This window comes from Fukomys damarensis, unplaced genomic scaffold, assembly GCF_012274545.1.
Source record: "Fukomys damarensis isolate Sample0158 unplaced genomic scaffold, DMR_v1.0_HiC HiC_scaffold_16, whole genome shotgun sequence".
NCBI classification, from domain to species: Eukaryota; Metazoa; Chordata; class Mammalia; order Rodentia; family Bathyergidae; genus Fukomys; species Fukomys damarensis.
The window spans coordinates 78787046-78808209 of record NW_022900928.1 but is presented as its reverse complement, the minus strand read 5'-3'; the positions used below and the strand labels follow the sequence as shown (position 1 = coordinate 78808209).

Below are 21164 nucleotides of genomic sequence, written 5' to 3'. Positions count from 1 at the left end.
CTCAGCTGGGCGCGCGGCCCTCGGCGACGAGCGCCCGGATCCTGGCCTCCACTGAGCACCAGCGTAAGTGTCTCCGCACAGCCTTCCGAACCTGCGGGACAGCCCTCGGCCGGGGCCCTCGAGACGCCGCGGAGCTTCGCTCCAGTATAGCTTCTCCCCCTCTGGAACCGGCTGGTGGAGGGCTGTGTTGACGGCGGCCTGAGAAACAGGGCTGCCCCCTCGTCACTTGTAGTACCTGTAGGACTTGAAGAGCCCTAGCCCTGGCCAAATCTTTGCATAGAAGCCCAGATCATCTCTTATCAGTATCGCAATTCGTGCCCCCTTACCTGCCACTGAAGTAAAATTGAAAGGAGGCTGTCATCTAGAGAAGCCTTACTTCTTTCAGCCATGAAGGCAGACACGGGGCCCCCCACCCAGGAGACCCAAGCAGAGTCCTGCTGTAACTTCAGTAACCTGTGGAGTAGCCGGAAGCTGATGGTTGTGGGGGTCTTGCTCGGCTGGCTCCTGGTCATCCACCTCCTGGTCAGTGTGTGGCTTCTGTGCCTTCTCTTTGCACTATTCATGGTGCTGGGAGGGTGGCTGGGCTCCAGTGCCATTGTGGGAGCTTCAGGTCGACTCCACTTGGAACGCTTCATCCCAGTAGCCACCTGCCCTCCATGCCCTGAGGCAGAAAGACAGCTGGAACTGGAGATTGACCGCACCATCCAGATGATTATTCGTGATTTTGTGTTATCTTGGTATCGTTCAGTGAGCCAGGAACCAGCCTTTGAGGAAGAGATGGAAGCGGCCATGAAAGGGTTGGTACGGGAACTTCGGAGGAGGATGGGCATGGTGGACACCCATGCTCTTGCCCAGAGGGTTCTGACTCTCTGTGGTTGTCACCTGCAGAGCTACATTCAGGCAAAGGAGGCCACTGAAGGGAAGCAGAGTGGTACAGTTCAGCCCTCCCAGCTCTGGGAGGCATACTGCAGGGCTACTGCCCCACATCCTGCTGTGCACAGCCCCAGTGCTGAGGTTGCACATACACGTGGCATTGTGAATTTGTTGCTTCAAGGTCTGGTGCCCAAGCCCCACTTGGAAACTAGGACTGGACGCCATGTCGTGGTTGAACTCATTACTTGTGGTGTAATCTTACCACTGATCAACAAGCTGACAGATCCTGATTGGATCCACCTTATACTTGTGGGTATCTTTTCCAGGGCCAGAAATGATCCTGTACAAGCAGCTAAACCATTCTACACCCCTGGTGCTCTGGAGCAGCCCTCAGTGCCCACATCTCTACCACTGAGTCTTGAGGTGGAGAGTCTGCCAGAAGGGAGAGACCCTTCTCCAGGAACAGCCACAGTGCTTCTAAACTACAGTGAAGCAGGCCCCTCCCCTGAGATTGAAGAAGGCCATGAAGCTATAGAGGAAGATTTGGGTGGGATTATTGAAGAAAGAAAAATAGGAAACAACTCAACTCATTTTCTACAGCCAAATATTCGAGGCCCCTTATTCTTATGTGAAGACTCAGAGCTAGAGTCTCCTCTCTCTGAACTGGGTAAAGAAACCATCATGCTAATGACCCCAGGTAACTTCCTCTCTGACAGGATCCAGGATGCTCTGTGTGCCCTAGAAGATACCCAGGTTCTGGAGCCTAAGGATGGTGAGGGGTCCGAGGGTACTGAAGGAACAGAGGCTGAGGAGGGTCCAGGGACAGAAATAGAGTCGGGTCTGCTGGTATCTGTGCTAAACTCCTGCCCAGAAATCCAGATTGACACTGCAGACAAGGAGGTAGAACAAGATGTCACCTCCCTTACAGCTTTGCTGGAGGAATCAGAAAAGAACTGCCCTGCACGACCCTCATGCTTAGAGAAGGATCTCACAGATGGTGTGAGTTCTCTGGATCCTACTTTGCCACAGGTTTCACTTTCCTCTTCTCCTCCTGGTCCTCTCAGCTCAGGTACCTTTAGCTTTGAGCCCCTGAGCAGTCCAGATGGGCCAGTTGTCATCCAGAACCTTCGTATCACTGGCACTATTACTGCCCGAGAGCACAGTGGCACTGGATTCCACCCGTACACGCTCTACACTGTGAAGGTAACCAGATTAGAGTTGTGGGCACTGGCTCTGGGCTGGGAATGGGTTTGGAGAGCAGAGTCAGTGAAGCTAATGTTCACAGGGAGACAACTCATTTGCTGTGTTTAATTCAACAAACTTGTGGGAATGGTCTGAAACTAATTAATTTGTAAGGCAGAGTAGACTTATTCTTTATCCACACAAACAGTCTTAGAAGCTCAGGATTGTTACAATACTGACACTTAAGTTTTCAGTGGTTCCTAAACCTGGCTGTATTTCATAATTGCTTGGGCTGCTTTTTAAATACTATATACCAATTCTGACAGACTGACAGATTCTGAATGAGAATTTCAAAGAATGAGTTGAAGGATTCTATATATTTTTAAAAATAGAGTGTGGAGGTAGCATTGAGGGCATTTTGAAGAATCTGCTCTAATCTAACCATCCCTTTTCATAGCCTCTCTGCCAGGTGGTTACCAAGTCTGTGCTTAAACATCTCCAGAAATAAGGAACTTACTATACCATCTGATGGAAATAATCTTCTCAAAACAAAGTGCAAAAGATTTTAGTATTTTTTAAAAGAACAAAAGAAACTAAGAGGGAAAATATTTGGTAAGAGGATTCCTGAGCAAGACCCTGTCTATTGAATTTTACTTGCCTTCTCCTTGAATTTCTTTCATTCTGAGTCCAAACACAGCCACAAGCGTGGGTACTCCATCCCTCCTGGGAAATCCCAATCCAGGTAAAAGTGAGAGTGCTTTCCCTAATCTGCTGGACCCAGCTGCAATATGACCTAGCATTTTGAAAAGGAACACTGTGACATTTTCAAGTTAAGACAGTAGAAGTAATTAGAAGCACATGTACTCAGTCACATGCATGCAGTCAAACAAGCACATTCCTCATAAAATAGGTAAATTTTAGAAGTCTGGTCCTGAATAACTCAAGCTAGCCTCAAAAGACAGGTATATCTTTGTTAACATTTTCCCTGCCTTTTTGCTCTAATTCCAAATAGCCTACAATTTTCTCACATAAAAGTGTTGGCTTGTGGTTCTTTCATCTTCTGTCAATAGCATATTCTAACATTATATTAAAGAACAGTTTTTCCTTCATTAGTAGAAAATTTAAGCTGACAAAAATACTTTAGATCATATTCTTCTATTATCTATTACTTTTTTATTGCGGATTTTGATACCAGCCTCTACTACTCAAAGTAGGCATTAGAAAAGGGTAAAATGTATTTGATTTATTTCACTTAATAGTCTCAAGAGAAACCCAAAATATAAATAAAATAAAAGATAGATAATAGGAAACTGAGATAGATCTTTTGCAAAGGGAAAGACACCAAGAGATGGAGGGGGGAAAAGGGATAAAAAAGGAATTAAGATGTGTTATGTAATGCCAACTCCCCAGAGTAAATGTGATCGTTGTGTACTAATAATGTACTAATAAAACATGTAATAATAAAAATTAAAATTAAAAAGAAAAAGGTAAATGAATGAGTAACAGGATCATGTAGCCAATTGTGCATGGTTTGAGATTGGGTTGGATTTAGATTTTTATATGGGCATGATTCTAAATTATATATCAATTTTATACTTTATGATAGTAAAATATTCAGTTTATGTGATGGAAGTGAACACATAATTAAGTACTCAAGGAGTAGAATATCCCACAGAAAGCATCATAACTCTAGTATTCTCCAAGTCTGAGTCTCCCAACCCCAAATTCCACTTGTCTGTCTTTCCTTTCCGTACTGGTCTGAGGAACTCCTTAGCTCACCTCAGCTAATTGTGAATACATCTCCCTCTCTACCTCTGGAAAATTTGAATACATCAGCCTCAAGTCCAGCCAACAAGGAGATAGTTGTTTCCATCACTGGCCACAGTACAATGCCTCTGCCAAGCAATAATAGTAACCCATTCCTAGTAAGAGTTAGCACATATATAACTGTCCCACAGCATTTCACTGTATCCAAACTAATTCTGCACTGAGCCACAACTTCCATATATTCAGGGTGCTCTGTCTTCCGGGAACATGCAGTACACGTCATCCTTCCCACTGCCAGCCCTTCAAGCATGTGGAGGCAGCATACTCAGACCCTGTGCAGCATCTCCAATCATCATGTGACTTCCAGTGATACAAATACCATGTACCCTGTACTTAGGAAAAACTTTCAGTTTACTTCTAAGAACAACAGAAACATTAATCTGCCCAAAGCAAAACAAAAACACATGCCCTTTAATTCATTCCAGGCAAAGAAATGACTTCTGCACATCTGCTGTTTTAAATTGTTCTTCCTGCTTTTAATAGAGATCATCACTGGTTGAGTTTATGGCAAAAAAGATTTTCCCCTTAGAATGTCCAGCTTATAATTTAGAGGTGATAGAAATACAATCCCTTTTATAGGTGATTCACCTTCCGTTTCACTCTCAGTCTTTGGGGCTAATATAGAGTGATTTGTCCATTTTTATAAACAAAGCTATGTGTCTGGGGGAGGGAGCTTTTGGGGAGAAGTCATAGGAGCAGTGAAACTCATTTCTGACTTCCTGGGCGAAGTGTATCAGAAAGTACATCTCATTCTTTCAGTCAGCCTCCTTTAGAGTTTGTATTCCACTCACATGCAGCAGGTTCTGCAACAGAACAGGAACATTTCCCTACCTTTATCTTCACTCTACTGTCCCTGTGCTAATGAGCAAGCAGTCATTAAAGCCAGAGTAGAAGAATGTCTAGACCTGGCTCATTTGGTCAATAAATCTGTTCCTTCAACAGTACGAGACAGCCCTTAACAGTGAGAACAGCAGTGGCCTTCAGCAGCTGGCCTACCACACTGTAAACCGCCGCTACCGGGAGTTCTTGAACCTGCAGACCCGTCTGGAGGAGAAACCAGATCTACGGAAGTTCATCAAAAGTCAGCATTTTCCCTGTCACTGGACTGTCTGTTTGCTTCTCACCCGTCACCACACTGACCTGAATGCTTGTTGGCCTGTGGGTTTGGGGAAAAAGAATCCAGGACTGGGGTTCTCTCTTCCCCAAGTCTTGCTTAGAAGTTTTGAGGTTTAGAGATGGACAGCTCTGATCACATTCTTTCTGAGGTAGTGTTTGCCTGCTAAATGCCTTGTTCTGGAGCCCCACCTAGTTTTAATCTTAAAATTCACACATTTCTACCTGTACCCATGAGACAATGTGAACAGTTAAATGACCCTTTCCAGAACCATAGATGACTCTTAAATATTAAAATGGTATCCAGAAGTCCTTGTCACTTTCTTTCCTTTAACAACCGGAAAATTTTTGTGCTGTTCAACATTTCCACAGCACAGAGAAAATAAAATGTAGTAAATTTAACTCTTAGGATAAGCTAATAACTGGCTACTGTATTTTTTAAAAATGCTGATCACCCAAATACACATTTTAGTAAGTATGCATTTAATTTCTTAATAGCACCTAATACTGAGGCAGGCTTGTTCACAAAAGGTTCTCTTCTAAGCACTTTACACCTGCTAGTTTGTTTAATTCTCAAATAATAACTATGAGACAAATGCTATCCACTTTCCCTGAAAATAAGACCTAGCCAGAAAATAATTGGCTTTGAAATCTAGAGATAAATGCCAGCCCCGGTCAGACAGGATGTCTTACCTACTATCACTGTCCTCTTGCTCAGTGGCTACTCTATGAGGCAAGTAAGGAAAGGATAGGCTGATTGGGGCTGGTTTTCAAGCCTGATTATTTTCTGACGAGGCCTTATTTTTGGGGAGACAAAGTACATTATCCCCTTTATACAGATAATAAGCAAAGTCATAGGTCATTATTACAGTAGGGCTTAGAATTTGGACCATTGGACTTCAGCCATTGTTAGCCACTTTTAGCCATTGTTATGCTTCTCTTCATAATAATGAGAGAGTACATTGTATTTATCATATCAATATTTGCATTTTGGGATTTGTAATTTGGGATGTATTTGGAACTCCTGAAATTAAGTTAAAAATCCCAGGGAAATATATTCAATAATTGTTTTCTTTATATTTTTATGAGTAAGCTCTTTGTGAATGCTTAATGAATAAACTCTGTTTTGTTTTGAAGATGTAAAGGGTCCAAAAAAGCTCTTTCCAGATCTTCCCTTTGGAAACATGGACAGTGACAGAGTAGAAGCCCGTAAGAGCCTCCTGGAATCATTCCTAAAGGTCAGCATCTTCTCCTTGGCTTTGTTCTCATTCTGAGCCACACATGCACAAGGTAAGGTGGAAAGATCTGGGGACCAAAATTCCTCTTTAAAATCCTCTTGTCTTGCTTTTGCAGCAACTCTGTGCTATTCCTGAGATCGCTAACAGTGAGGAGGTACAGGAGTTCCTTGCTCTGAACACTGATGCTCGTATTGCCTTTGTCAAGAAACCATTCATGGTCTCTAGAATAGACAAGGTACCACGAGGGCCGTTGCACAGCTTCTGCTTCTGTTTGTAAATGTGGAGTGTGCGCTGGAGTGGAGGGTGGGCTTGGGAAATAATGGGGATAGGACACGGGGGAGAGACATCATAGAGCACTCAACAGAACATGCACTAGAACTTTTAAGACCTTTTGTCAAATAGTCATTGGCTCTACAACCTGCTAAACCATAGTGAGCTGCTATTAATAGACAATACCCTAACTCTGTAAGTACACATGTATCTCCTGGGAGACTGTGATATTATCATTCTAGTGAAGGTGTATAAGGGTACATCTGAACCTCCATAGTTGGGATTCCTTCTGGAGGGAAAAGGTGATTCTCAGAGTTGATCACTCAGGAAGGAAAATCCACAGACAGGAAAACTAAGCAGATTTAAAGTGGTGTAATGCTTCCCTGCTAGAGACATCTTCTCATGAAAGTGTGTCAGTACCTGTGGAGATGGTAGGACATCAGTGGAGCACATCCAAGCCTGTAAGCTATAATGGCCAGCTGGTCACCGACCTTCAGGGAAGAAGCCTGAGGTTTGTTTTCATTAGAAGATGGCCATATGTTTTACATGGATGAGAAACACAGACTCATTGGCAGAAGAAGGACTTCCATCTTCTCATCTGGGGCTGGAGGGACAAAGTACAGTGGAGATGAATAGGACACATGTCAGGGGACTTCCACTGCTATGGGAAAACCACTCACTAAAAGGAGATCAACAGAGTCCCACACAGGTGTGTTCTTTCACTGATTCAGCATTTCCCAATTGGATGCCTGTTCTGAGTCAGGCACCATGCTAGTCTCCAGTGATACAGAAGTAAATGGGACATGTGAGGACCCTCCCACAAACCACAGTTCTGGAGCCCAGGGAGCAAGTTGTATTTTCTTAGCTACATCAGCTAGTTGATGCAGTCCTGTGCTCTGGTTTGTTCTCCCTAGTCTTCCCTGTGGTCTTGGTGACACTGAGCCTTGATTATTAGATGTGCTAATTGTGCTCCCTGTGGGGGACTGTCACAGAACAAGGGAACAAAGGCATAGTGTAGTGCTCTGCCTGCAGTGTTAATTAGGGAGAGGCATGAGGAAAGGGAAATGGAAGGGTTTCCTTCCATTTCTTGATAGTTTAGGATTTTATTTGTATATTTTATTTTTTAAGCAAATGTCTGTGTGCTATTTTCCCATTCTGAGTAGAGCCCTTTCTTATTTTTCATTGAAGATCATTTATTTTGCTTTTATGAGTACCAAAGTTTATATTAACTCCAGATACTTTAATTTTGATATGAGTGGTATTTATTTTTGTATCTAAAGAGTTATTTGACTTGGCTAGAAAAAAGTTATTTGCTCCATGTGAATTACTCTAAGCGTTTATGTATTATTTATGCCTGTAGACTCTCTTTTTTTTACTCTTTTTGTTCTTATACCCCTACCTGTGTTACATTCACTTATTCACATCTTGAAGGTATTATCTTGGAGACTAGAAATCACCTTTTTAGGTAAAAAGGAAAAAAATTGAAAATGAAAAATATTCACCAGCCTGCAAAACTCCCAGGTTGGTCCTTATTTATTTCATGATTTGTTTAGGCTTATTTTTCTATGGCCTTGTTCATTTTACTCTGCAATAAGAGGATTTTCATGGCCATAGAGAAAGGAAGGATGTTGTCATTGACTGATGTTTGACTTCGCTAATAGTTAAGGCTGTGCTAGACGGCCCAGTTCCTGGCTGTTCTGTTGCACAAAGCACAGTGAGATGATTGCTCTGAGATTGGGTGCTTTCTTTCTGGGGTTGAGTGTACTTACTGACCCTGCAACTCCAACCCTGCAGATGGTGGTGAGTGCCATTGTGGACACGTTGAAGACAGCATTTCCCCGCTCTGAGCCCCAGAGCCCCACAGAGGAGCTGAGTGAAGCTGAGAACGAAAGCAAGCCACAGACAGAAGGCAAGAAGGCTAGCAAGTGAGCAGCCCTCCAGTGGCCCAGGAACCTTTCCCCAATTGTCAGATTGATCCCTAATCCTCAGCCAGAGCTCACTTCTGTTTGCAGGCCCTAGAAGAGAGGAGGGAGATCTGATGTACTTGCTTTTAGGTGAGAGACCCTGGGCTCCCTGATGCTCCACCAGGGGAGCCAAATGTGATGCAGAGGCAGTGCTGCTGAGTGCTTGCTCTTGCCATGAGAAGTGGGGTCCCAAATGACCACCGAGTTGTGACAAGAAGGAAAACTAGAATATGGATGTTCTTTTTTCTGTGTTCCTGGGAAATTGAGATATTTCTTTCCTACTAAGAATTAAGGCTTATAACTATTTCTCTTTGCCGTCATTCTGGAAATTTTGGCTCAGAAAGTACGTATACTAGCAATAAACAGGAAAAGCCTAGAATGGAAACCTGCAGGGCCTATTTTAATAATTGGTTGACTGCTGCTGTTCTCTCCTGCACTTGGGCTCCAGCTGTTCCCTGGCAGCCCTCCACAACAACATGTGGAAGACAAGAGCCCCACACTTTCCCTTCCTGGAAATTTCATGTGAATCTGAATCATTATGAGGAAGTAGGAGGGGCAGTCACTGACCATTCTTGTTTGTTGCTGTCTGTATTCATGTTGAGGGCCAGCAATACCAGACTCAATTGCCTAGTCTTTTTAAATCAGACCCATGTTTGAAAAGGTGACCTTAATACTTATGCTGGTGAATCTTCTAGTTCCTGAAACATTTTTTATCACTTGCAGTTCTTTCTCTGGTTTTCTTTAGAACATGGAAGTAAATGGTTCCACAGAAGGGTACCAACAATAACAAAAATCCTTAGACTATGCTCTTTATTTAATCTTCAACAAATTTTTAATATTATGTACATAGTATGTACTTACTACTTTTCTAGCCTGTGGGAATATGACCATGACAAACTTGTTTCTATTTATTGGCAAAACACTTTTCACAAGTACAATGAAGACATGGCTTACTATAAAAGTAGCACTATCTGTGAAGAATTGCCAGAATATGCCTTGTTTGGAGAATTTCAACACCTGGTTTTTCCTGGCTACTTGGCACAGTAAGCTCCCAAGAATAAGTATTGAGTGTTCTTGCTTTGATGTATTACCAGCACTTGCCAGCCTTTTGTACAGGTATCAAAACCATGAACTACATTGTTTGTGTCACTTGTTTCTCTACCAGGTCAAGATTGAGATTCTCCTCCAGCAAAATTGCTCCAGCACTGAATGTGACAGAAACACATGACAGGATTCTCTATTGTCTGCAGGAAAGCAATGCGGTGAGAACCAAATCAGCCCAGAGAACTGCAAGGAGTAAGATGTGGCCTATTGATCCTGCAGTTATAGGAAGTTAAAACAGTCTCTAAAGTTACGACTCAGTGTCCTTCTAAAGGATTTAACTTAACATCTGGGTCTCAAGTTTTATGTTCTCTTTGAGTGACTGAATTCCTACCAATTATGAGTTGTCAGGTTGATTTCTTAAAAGCAAAACATGTGGGATAATGAGCGAAAGGAAGAGAGTCCCTTTCTGGAAGAGAACAGAGATTCGAGTGTTCAGAAGTGGTGGTGCTGTGACAGGTTTGTTTGATTTGCACCTTGGGTAAAGAGAAACTTCCCTGAATAGTCTCATTCAATGGGTTCTGTGCTCACAGCTATTTTGCAAGTGAGATGTGGGGAGATCTAGAGTGCTGCGTTTGCACCCCGCTTCCTGCATTGTTTATGTGATGTGCCACTGGCTATTTCTTCAGGAGTCAGAGATCCTGTCCATGTCTGGAATGGAATCCTTTATTAAAAAGCAGACAGAAATACTGGGAATGCAGCCAACAGAAGCCTCAGAACAAATCCCCAAGAGATATGTGGACAGTTGCTTGTCAGGTGCAGCTGTGTCAGCCCAACACCTGAGCAGCAGTGATCCAGGTAAGTGGCAAGGTCTCTGCTCTCCCAGAGAAGGGAGCCAAAGTGAAATCCACCAGCACTTGGGAGAGTTGATCTTTGTAGCTTTAATTTCTGTTGTTTTAGCTGAGCAAAACATGTGTTGGACTCTAGCATGAGAGTTCTGGGCCAGAGATAAGGAGGACATAGTCACCACCACCAAGGCAAGCATGAGGGCAGAGCACAGACACAGGTAGTGCTTACCCAGCAGGAACAGAAACAAGCTATAATGTTGGTGTCTCATGTAAGACATTTTTGGCGTACTCTGACATATGAGATTACTATCTTTATCTGGAACTTCTTTTCTCACTGTCTGTGATACCAGTTTCCTGGTTTTCTTTGTGTCTCTTTTGTGGTCCCTTTGTGGTCCACTGTCTTTCTTTATCAGCCTTCTGGAGGTTCAGTTGGTTCTCTACTTGTTCTCTGTACATTTTCCCTAGGTAATCCTATCCATACTGCCAGTAATGTCTGTATACCGGACATTGTAGAGCATTTGGAACATGACATGTCCAAAGTAGAATGCATCTTTCTCACCAGATCTGTTCCTTCTGCTTTATTTACTGCTGTACCTAATGATACTGCCTCATTCTCCTGAGTAGAATAGGGAAAGGGAAGAGGTGTAGGCTCTGCTTTCTACTTGTAAGGATTTGAGACATGGCTCCTGCTTCCCAGAAGAGGAAGAGCAGATGTATTCTAGGGAGGAAAATTTCAGAACCCTAAATATTAACTAGTATACTTGCTGAACTAAAATGTCAAAGAAGAAAACTCATGGACTCCACCAAGACAGAGACCTCTGTTGGGAAGAAGATCACAACAACAGAAGCCAACTTCACCGTTGTCTCTTGGGGCCTATGAACAAATCACCAGCTCTCTGCTCTTTGGAGCTCAATTGAAATACATGACAAGTGGGATTTGCAGGCACATCTCACTGAATAAGTGAAAGAAGTGGTATGGGTAAGCACCTGAGACCCCCTTAAGATATCATAAATAAAAAGAATGAGCAAAAACAATATCATTCTACCCAAAATAAAGCCCACAAGTTTTGAATATTGTATCTCTAAAGGGATAGTGTATGCCTGAGCCCTTTTTTCTAGCCTGAAAGAGTCAAAATGCTCTTATGAAAGAAATGTATTACTTGTAGACAAATTAGCAGCACTTTGCTTTCCACTTTTTTTACTGCTATGACTAAGTGTTGCCACTTGGTGGCAGCTTCAGGCAAATGCTTAACCTGAGGAGTTTATTGCACTGAGGAGGATGCTATTTCCCAAGGAGCAGGCAAACCCACATTTGAGCAAATCACCAGAAGGCAACTCATCAGCTCCCATGCCCATTGGACACAGGACAGATAGAGAAAATATGTTTCAGATGGGGTTTAGAGGGAAATGGAATTCAGTTCTAGCACATCCATTCAGATTTGAAGTCATTCATGTTCTAAAGGACTCCTAACAGACGAGAGCTGGGGCAAACTGGATGAGAGAACCTCTGTGAGATTTAGACTAACAGGTTGGTTTGTTATAATACTAAACACAGGGCTAAGATGAGGCATCTCACGTTCACTGTGGAATATGGTGTACCTCCTGGGGAAGTTTCCAGGGAAGTAAATCAGAAGTGAAATGGGTACATCTACCCTATGTGGCACAAGGTTAAAGAGTAGGTGTTTCTGTCCCTAGAGTATATGTGTTCAGGAAACTCCAGCTTAGTGTGAAAATAAGCTCATCTGTGGCCCTTCAGATCTTCAAAACAGGCAAGAAATCAGTAAATGTCATGGCATTTTTCCACAGGTGTGGTACTTTCCCTAGAACCACATGTTATCTGAGAATCAAACTAAAGCCTCCTGAATCTCCACCCTACAGGTCTGTGTAATGGAGATGGTTTTTCAGGATAATGTAGCCCAAATCTTTCCCAAATCTGCCTACAACATTTCCATGATACATTGTGGGGGTGACTGGAAGGCAAGGATGGAAGGGACAAGCCTTTGCCAGTTGTGAGTTCTCACCAGTTGTGAGTTCTCACTTGGGACAGAATGAATTCAGCATACTGGGGAAATATAGAAGAAATGGAAGCTAGGTAAATAAAATAATTGTATATAAAGTATTTTTTAAAAAATACTAGGTAAGCGGGCATAGTGGCACACACCTGTAATCCCAGCACTTGGGAGGCTGAGGCAGGAGGATCACTGTGAGTTTGAGGCCAGTGTGGACTACATAGTGAGACCCTGTCTCAAAAAAACCAAAACCAAACCAACGAAAAGGCTATCACTAAACTTACTAGATATAAAGTACATTATCTCCTGATTTCAGTGCAGAGGGAATATTATGTCATGGTCCATACTAAAGTAGAGGGGACCCAGCTTCCATCCAGGGCACTGAAAGACATTCCTGATGTGGGGTCCTCTCCTTAGTTACCTGTGATGTTCTTCTGGCCCTCAGGTGCAGAGACAGAGTTAGCTGACACAGCACTGGATCTGATCCTCTTGCTCTTCATGCAGCAGTGGAAATGGCTGTGCACTGAAAACATGCAGAAATGTCTCCGTCTTGTCTTTGGAACCCTTGTTCAGAGGTAAGCCTGCTGAGATCTTCACGTTAGATGCTTCACATTAGTTGCTAAGAGTGGGTCACAATGCTGACTTCTGTGCTAGAAAAGGGAAGTGTGGAGTCCAGGGCACCTGTAACTGTGCGAGAAGATAGATTGTCTGTTACAGGAGCTGAGATGGCCTGGAGAGTATCCAGAACTTTTGTTAATTACTCTGTTTTCGAAATTCTGAAGGTATCTGGTTCTGTAAGACTTCTGGCATAATACACTTAGTTGCAGACACTGCTTGTGATCTTCAAATGCCTTGTCTGAATTCTGCTTATTCTGGAACTAATTCACCCAGTTATATTCCAGAGCTCCGTTCTGTTCACCTTGTTACAGGGGAGTATTTCTTTTAACTGACAATGTATTACCATTGTGATGATAAACGGGAAAGACAAGAGAAAACAAACTGATGCTCTGGTTATAAAGATTGCTTTCTCCAAGAGAGATATAAATATTCACTGCTGAAGAAGTACTTACTGATATAAGACAGGAAAGCATGGAGAGAAACTTGGATTTTATAATATAAGCTTGATCTCCTGGAAGATTTATATACAGATCAAGTTTTTAACTGCTGATTTCCCAACCACGGAATAGATACAAGCTTTGCTAAACTGAAAAAGAACTGAGGCACTGTCTCTGAGCCAGACACATGGAGTACTTACGTTTTATCTACTCTTACTTTGATCTCTCATGAGAAGTCCTGGCAGATCCCAAAGTAAGAAGCCAAATACCTCTCTGCAAACATGTGGTTCATGCACCAGGTCACTCAAAAAAATCTTCTTTTGAAAGACAACTCTGTTATCTGTTCTATACCAAGTAAAAGATCCACTAACAATCTATTCTCTCTCCCCATACTCAAGGTTCCCTTGGATCAGTGAGGCTCATAAAGTAACTCAGTGAAAGAAGAGGATACATATTTGTTTGCTGAGTGCTTATCTCTGTCAGTACTTGCTCTCAGCTTACATATTTTTTATAGTGATCAAGTGATGTAGGTAGCCCCATTTTGCAGAACAAAAAAATAGAGCTCAGCAAATGATGTGCCTAAGGTCAAAGTGACTCATGAGGAATTTTAAACTGCATTGTCATGACTCCAAAACCAATGTGCTTTTCCCTGTATGTTAGAGCCTTACAGCTAGTCCACAAGTGAAACCCACGTGTGAAATGTTGACTGGTTGCTGTACCTTTGGGCTTTCCCTGTTGTCCCGTCTCAGTATTCAGCTCTACCTCTAGGGAGCTTTTTCTGAAAAGCAAATTCTGCACTCAGATTTCTCAGCGGTGCCAAGTTGCCTGCAACACTGCTTTTTCCAGCCCATGTCCCAGAGCTCTAGGGTCCCACAGATGTGCCTCAAGGATCCATCTTAGAAACTGAGGGGAGGGGCCAGGGATTTACCTTAGTGGTTCTGGCACCTGCCTCACAAGCACAAGGGCCTGAGTTCAATCCCCAGTACCAAAAGAAAACAAACAAACAAGAAAAAAAAAAAGAAAGAAAGAAACTGAAGGGAAACTGAGTGGACCATGATCTAGCTAAAGCAGTTGGCTTTGAGCAGGTTAACGTACTGTAGAGCAAGGGAAGGCTCTTTTGGTAAAAGCTCTTCCCTATGTTTGAAATACATATTTAAAGCCTGAGGTGCAGCTCAATGGTAGAATTCATGCATAGCATGCACAAGCCATGGGTTCAATCTTGAGTGCACACACACAAAAAGCTAAAAACGTAGATTTATTCCCTTATATTAAAAGTTTTATTCCTTTCTTAGCATGATCTGACCCCAGTCTTATTTCTGTTCTCCCCCTGCAAACAGTCCTTCATTGTCTGAATATTCGGTGGTCTCTTTCCTCCAGGCCTTAGTTCATCTTCTTGTCCCTGCCTCAATGACCTTTCTTTCCTCATTCTTCTCCTGTTCCCCTGCTAGGTCCCTAAGTGTCCCTATTTTCACTTGTTTAACCTAATACTAAATATTTTTAAGATATTGAGCATTAAAAGTCATTGATTCTGTGAAATTTTCTATGGCATCCTCTCCCACTTTCCCCTAGAATTAAGAAGCCTTCTTCTCGCTCTCAAAAATTTTAATATCAATACTTATGTCACAGGTATTATATAAATTTTCTGCTTTCCCCAAACTAGTGATTCTCAACTAGACACCTTTATTGCTCTGGTGACCTTTGGCAGTATCTGTGTGAATCTAGTGTGTATCTAGTGTGTAAAGAGAAGATGCTGCTTACCATCCTATGCTACGCAGAACAGCTCTACCTGCTCCCCCAAACAAGCATGCGAGGTCATTCCCCAAATATCTGTGGTACTGTGACTCAGAAACCCTGCCTTAGACTATTAGTCGTTTAAAGGCCAGAACTAGCTTTGTGTCCTCAGCAAATTACACAGGACCTTGGCAGATAGACATTCATTAACTATTTGATAAATGTATAAACATTTCCTTTCTTTATATTTGAAAATATATTCCCCTTATGATTTATTCAGTCATCTATGAGTGTAGCAAATTAGGCTTTCATTTTTCTTCTACCTTTATTGAGCTTCCCTTTGCTGACCTTCCAAGTGCTTTAAAATATGGAAAGATCCCAGAACTTGGTAGTATTGATTATTGATGACCCCCCTCTCCTTTGAAGTCATTTACATGATGAATTGGTTTTAGAACACAAGAAATTATTTAACAGGAACATAAAAGTATAGGTACATTAGGAGAAATTCAAGAAAGATTGAGATCCATATTAAAAAGGCAGGAGAAGTTTATAAAGAAATTTGAACAACTTGAATATTGAAGGAGCTGGGCCAGTTCAGGAGGCTCACTGAAAACCTGGAATCTCACTTGGCAAGAATCTTTGAAAATCTGAGCAGGAAAGTTAAATACAAAGAACAGGCCCCTATGGAAACAGTACACCTGGATAAGACTTTCAGGGTTCAAATGTGGACTAAGAAACTTTCCAGCCAGGTTGCAGTACCTCGGTGGAGGTGAATGGGATGTAAAGAAGTAATTGTGTTCCTAGTCAGAGCTATTTTTTAGCTTGATGGTAGAAATTTGTTCAGGCTGTTTTGTAGCATTCATCCCACTTTATCTTAAAGTACCTAACTCTATCCTATTGAGGATTTATTTTGGTCTTATAACTTTATTATTGAAAAATAATTTTACTAAGGACTGGTCAGTAGTGAACAGAACAGACATGGTTCCTGCTTACTTATATCTTGTGGTTGAATGGAGGTGAGCATTAAACTCAGAACCTTCCCCAAATCACAGACCCGAGTAGTGCTGGAGCCAGTATTCAAGCTCAGGTGCTGCAAAGCTCAAGTTCTATCTACCACAGTAGACTACTATTCTCTATTTAAGTTCTCTGAGCTTTGGTTTCCTTATCTGGAATACAGAATCAATAATACTCTCTCTCTTTAGATTGTATTACAAGATGTCCAGTAAACATTGGATCTTCAGAAATATTTGCTCTTTAGAAAAGGAAAGAAGGACTAAATGTAGTATCTATTGCTGATACCACTACCTAGTGGCTCCAGATGAGCTCCATTTTTTCAGCCTTCAAGACACCCCACCCTATACCCGTCTCCTGTTGCCTGCTACCACCATCTCTTTTGTGCCTTTCTCTGAGCTGTGTAGAATTGGCCCTATAAACAATGAAGGCTTTGTAAGGACTGTCAAGGTGATTTTGTGCCAGTAGTCTCATTTGTTAAAGCAACAACCAGAACATTTCCAGTCTTAGATTAGAAAGCAAAGTACTTGGGCCCCTGTCCAGTATAGGCAAACACATGTTACGAGTATAGTTCAGTAGTATTTTCCATGTGCTCCTGGTGACATGGTGGGGAGAGATACTGGAATTCATTCCGAATGAGAGGAGCTTTGGAATCAAGCTGATTTCCTTCCCTTTCCATCCCCATTCCACTAAACTTAGTTATCTGGATGAATCTCTGTCTGATAAGTGAAAACTAGCAAAACCTACCTGCAGTTCATGTCATAATAAAATCAGGGAGAAGGCTTATACCTGAATTTGCTTTGATTTTCTTTTCAATTTTTGTTCTTGGGGAGTTTAGCTCAGTGGTGCCACCACCTGCCTCTTAATTTTTGTTCTTGGTTTTGCTCTCTTTTTTTATGGAGTGGCTTCCCTATTTAGAAAAGTGAAAGAATTCTGAATTTATTTAGTGAATACTGTGCACGAAGCAGATTTTGTGTCTACTTTTGAAAACCTTATGGTACCTGTGGTCTGTCATACTTCTTCACCATAGATGTTTCCAGATAACGGTGTTGTCTACTTGCTCAGTTATATCTCCTCTGCCAAAATGTTCTTCTTATAAAACTGTATCTTCAGCCCATTTTGTTTTCTGTTAGATGCAAGGAAGATGGAACTACATTTGCACTGTCCTAATCCTAAACTTCCATATACTAGAATCTCAGTCTTCGAAGCTAAGGCCTTCACTCTTTCCCTACAAATCATTGTTGCTGTCTTTGTCATGATATTCCTGATCTTTTCACAGTTCTTATGCTGACTGCCCATAGTTCCAGAAGCTTCTTAAGAAAGAAAGCAAGAACTCAAGGTGAAACTAATCCAGGGATTTGACCTCTGTGTCCCACAGTCTTGTACCAGCAAGTCACCTTGTGTCTGATAGTCACGTACAAGGCAGGCCTCATTCCAGGTTAAGAGTGTAGAAGCTAATAATCTCTTCAGCACTGAGCGATTTGGAGATTACTTTATGCATACATTGTATTAAATGCTACAAGCGTATTCCATCATTTAATCCTTTGCAAAGCCCTATGGAAGAGATATTATGATCCCCATTTATAATGTGAGGAAACTAAGGCTTACAAAGAATTGAGGTTTTTAAACCAATATTACAGAGCTCATAAATATTATAGTACCTGCAGAATCTGAACCCAGATTTCTCTCATTTTCAGCTGTTATGATTCTTCAATTTTCAGAGTCAGTCAGACTTTTGCCCTATAATTTTGAGGGATGAAAGCCAACCGAAAAATCTTCACTTCAGAGTAGTAGACATTCCCCAAGAAGAGACTGTCAGATAATTAGTAGAATCCAAATGGCATCCCCATATCTGAATAATGACTTGTAATAAAAAGGGCACTAGTGCCTCCAAAAGTCGGCCACATTCTATCCCTGGGCAGTCTGCAATTTTTATTTTTAAAACGTGGTTTATGTAGTGCCACACTCTTTGTCTTTGTTTCCTTTCATAAGCACCTAGGCTAGGAACTTGACAGGAGTGCAGCACCCTCCCTGCTGCACCCACTTCCCCTCCACAAGGGGTATGGAGTGAGGTCCAGTGTCCCCATGTCCTCTTAACTGCTGCCAAGAGACCATGTGACTCTGAACCTCTCTGAAGCTGCAAGGAGCTGAGCCACACCCTTTTGTGGGCAGTTGGACTCTTTCCTTGTGTTTTATGTTGCGTTATCATTGCTATTGTACTAAAGGTGGCTGCACCACTTCTTTAGTTATCTTGAATGCAGTGCAGGCTGGGCATCAGGTGTGGTTCAGCCACCTAGATTTGGGTGCATCTGTTCCTTAAAATGTCCTCATTTTCCAACCTCCAGCATTATCATCTCCAAGAAAATATCTATGTTCTTCTGCTTCCAGCTTCCTTTACTCACCTTGTTTCCTTAAAAGACCTATATACATAACTGCCTTGGACTCCCGGGACCTCTGCCAAATTATAAGCACACTCTCTCTAGTCTGCAAGGGAGAAAAAAAGAGTCAATTCAACCTCATGACCCCTCCTTCTAAACTAAGGTTGGAGGAGTTCTGATCTGAGCCAGGCTTATAAATCTCTCTTGATAGTTGGTGGTGTGGAAGGAATGGAGAGGGGAGCCCACAAGAAGTTAGATGCCCAAAAAAGGCATTGTTAAGTCAAAGGCAAGTCTTGCACGCATGCGCACCTGACCTTGTATGTCAGCTTCTGTGCTGGGAACATCCAATTATGTAACACAGACACCTCCTTATTTGGGAGGGGAAAGGGAGTTAGGGTAAGCAGTCCAAGCCAAGGAGGGAATCCAGCTTGTGCAGACTGCTAATATCTGAAAACATAAGAAACTTGACAGTATCCCTGTAAGCATCATAATCGGGATCAGGGTATTGCAGAACTGCTCTGAGCTAGTCTGGGTTGCAGGGAAGAGGAAAGATGTATTATGTATGATGGTAGGAAGTTTGGGGCAGAATGATGCAGCCAAGGTAAGAGTGGGATTATTTTGGATTCTGATGTAGAGTAAAGGAATGAGAAGAAGCTGGACCAGCTGCCTGGATGCCCAGCCATGCCATGATAAAAATAGGAGGCAGGCCAGCAGTAGAGTACGCGAATGCCACAACCATGGCTCTGCCCTCTCCATGGCCCTGAGGATGGCATGAGACCTGTGTCAAAAGTGCAGTAGACACATTCTTGGCATCGTCATCAAGATTTCTTAGTTAAAGAGTGAGTTTGTGTGTGGTTTTTTTTTTTTTTGTGTGTGTGTGTGTGTGCTTGTGTGCCCTTATGTGCATATGTGCTAGGGCATGTGGAAATAGACTTGCTTGGCAAAAATCAGAAAAATTAGGAAAGAGAAAAGAAATTAAGGAAAAGGAAAAGATTCTGTAATCTGTAGGCAGAGGAGAGTAAGAAATATGTGGCCAGTAAATGTACACAAAGCAAGAAAAAAGAGTGTGCAGATATTGGGAATCCAATAAGCAGTACACCCAGGACAAAATTAAATGACAAGTCCTGGAACTGAAGCCAGGCCATGGAATCATTTTCTTAGATAAACTATCTATCTGCACACCATCTCATTGACGAGGTCAGCAGACGGGGGTGGCAGAGTCTGGGGCAATTGAAGAGTGCTGGTCTACAAGGTGGGTGTCCATGGTCCTCTTAGGTCACTCCAGAATCACAGATGTTCTCCAAGGGTAGCTCCAAGGGTATTTCTCAGTGGGCATGTGTAAGCACATGATAAGGGGTCTTTACAGTGCTGGATATTTCTTAAGGAACTGCAGACTGCCAGTAGAAGGGCAAAAGCCATGACAATGGCAAAGAGACCAAAGTTTATTGCATACTAACAACACCTGGTAAGCAGATGCATATTTATGGAACAGTGATGTACATTTCTATGAGATAGCAAGAGACGTATAATTCCACATTTTAAAGGTGAAAAAAATTACATTCAGGTGAAATAACTTTCAAACATCATAGAACTAGGAATTAACCACATCCACGATTCCATGTTGTCACCTTGGCTTCAAGACCCATGCACTTTCTTCTGCACATGGCTTCCCTTCTGCAAGCTTTCTCACAAAGCAGGGGCCGCTAGAATTGGCTTCATTTCAAATTCCCTTGGCCTCATTCTCTTCCAGTCTCTTGCTTTTCACCTGACTTGTCTCAGGACACGTACATCTATGGTAGCATATAAACTCATTTCCATCTCTGTGTTCTGATTTACCCTTAAGCACTTGGGCCAGAAACTGATTAGACTCCTTAGCTAGCTGTATTCTGTATCCTTGTCATTGGTTGGATGGATGTTAGAAATTCAGATTACCCAGGAAACTCAGTTTACAATCTTCTCCTTTGCTCTTTTCTTCCAGTTCCTGTCTGGAAAACATACTGTAATTTACACTTGATCTCTTATTGTACACAACTTCTTCAGAAAAATGCATACTTTTGGAGGGGCCCCACATAAGCTAACTGGCACTCAGTCATCAGGTGTTTTGTGTCAGGTTATTTCCTAGCCTGGAGGTCATATTGACTTGGTCTGTTTTTAGAGGTACTGAAATTAATTTCTTTGCAGCAATGACTGTTCAGATTGCACCTCCATAGGCCAGGCTGGAGTGAGCCCAGGTGTTTTACCTACTCTGCACAGGCTCTGCCTGACTTCTTTCTTCAGCATTACTTATTCTACATCATAGGTTAAAGCCATCTTGCCTTATCCTGTCACAAACTGACAATCTGCACTTGAATGCCCTTTAATGTTGTTTCAGGTGGGTGGTAGCTGACTGCCTTGCACTTTTGCATTGTATGTGTGCACTCTTAAATTCTTCTACCCTTGGGGGGAGGTACAGCAGTGATCATTGGGAGATTAACCTAAAAAACACTGTCATGACATTGAAACCCCAGAGCCTTTTGTTCCCCTAAGTCATGTTATTGCTGTCTCTTGCCCATTTGTAACTACAAATAGGAACCTGAGAGCTTCATATTTTGATGACAGCTTTAGACTACTGCGTAATACTCTGG

At 42.3% G+C, this 21164-nt stretch overlaps 1 protein-coding gene across 3 annotated transcripts in view; it reads left to right on the top strand.

Moving 5' to 3' along the window:
- The first annotated feature begins 6 nt into the window (after positions 1–6).
- Positions 7–21164, top strand: part of Snx19 (sorting nexin 19) — a 41300-nt gene continuing 20142 nt past the window's right edge. The window contains exons 1-9 of one of the 3 annotated variants that reach the window (XM_010640089.3): positions 8–63; positions 386–2076; positions 4825–4963; positions 6133–6233; positions 6349–6468; positions 8298–8428; positions 9633–9729; positions 10198–10366; positions 12811–12940. In XM_010640089.3, the coding sequence (XP_010638391.1) occupies positions 388–2076; positions 4825–4963; positions 6133–6233; positions 6349–6468; positions 8298–8428; positions 9633–9729; positions 10198–10366; positions 12811–12940 (2576 nt within the window). In that variant the 5' untranslated portion in view covers positions 8–63; positions 386–387. Of the gene's footprint in view, positions 2077–4824; positions 4964–6132; positions 6234–6348; positions 6469–8297; positions 8429–9632; positions 9730–10197; positions 10367–12810; positions 12941–21164 lie in introns of all 3 variants that reach the window. The other 2 variants (XM_010640091.3, XM_010640090.3) reach the window with 2 other exon arrangements.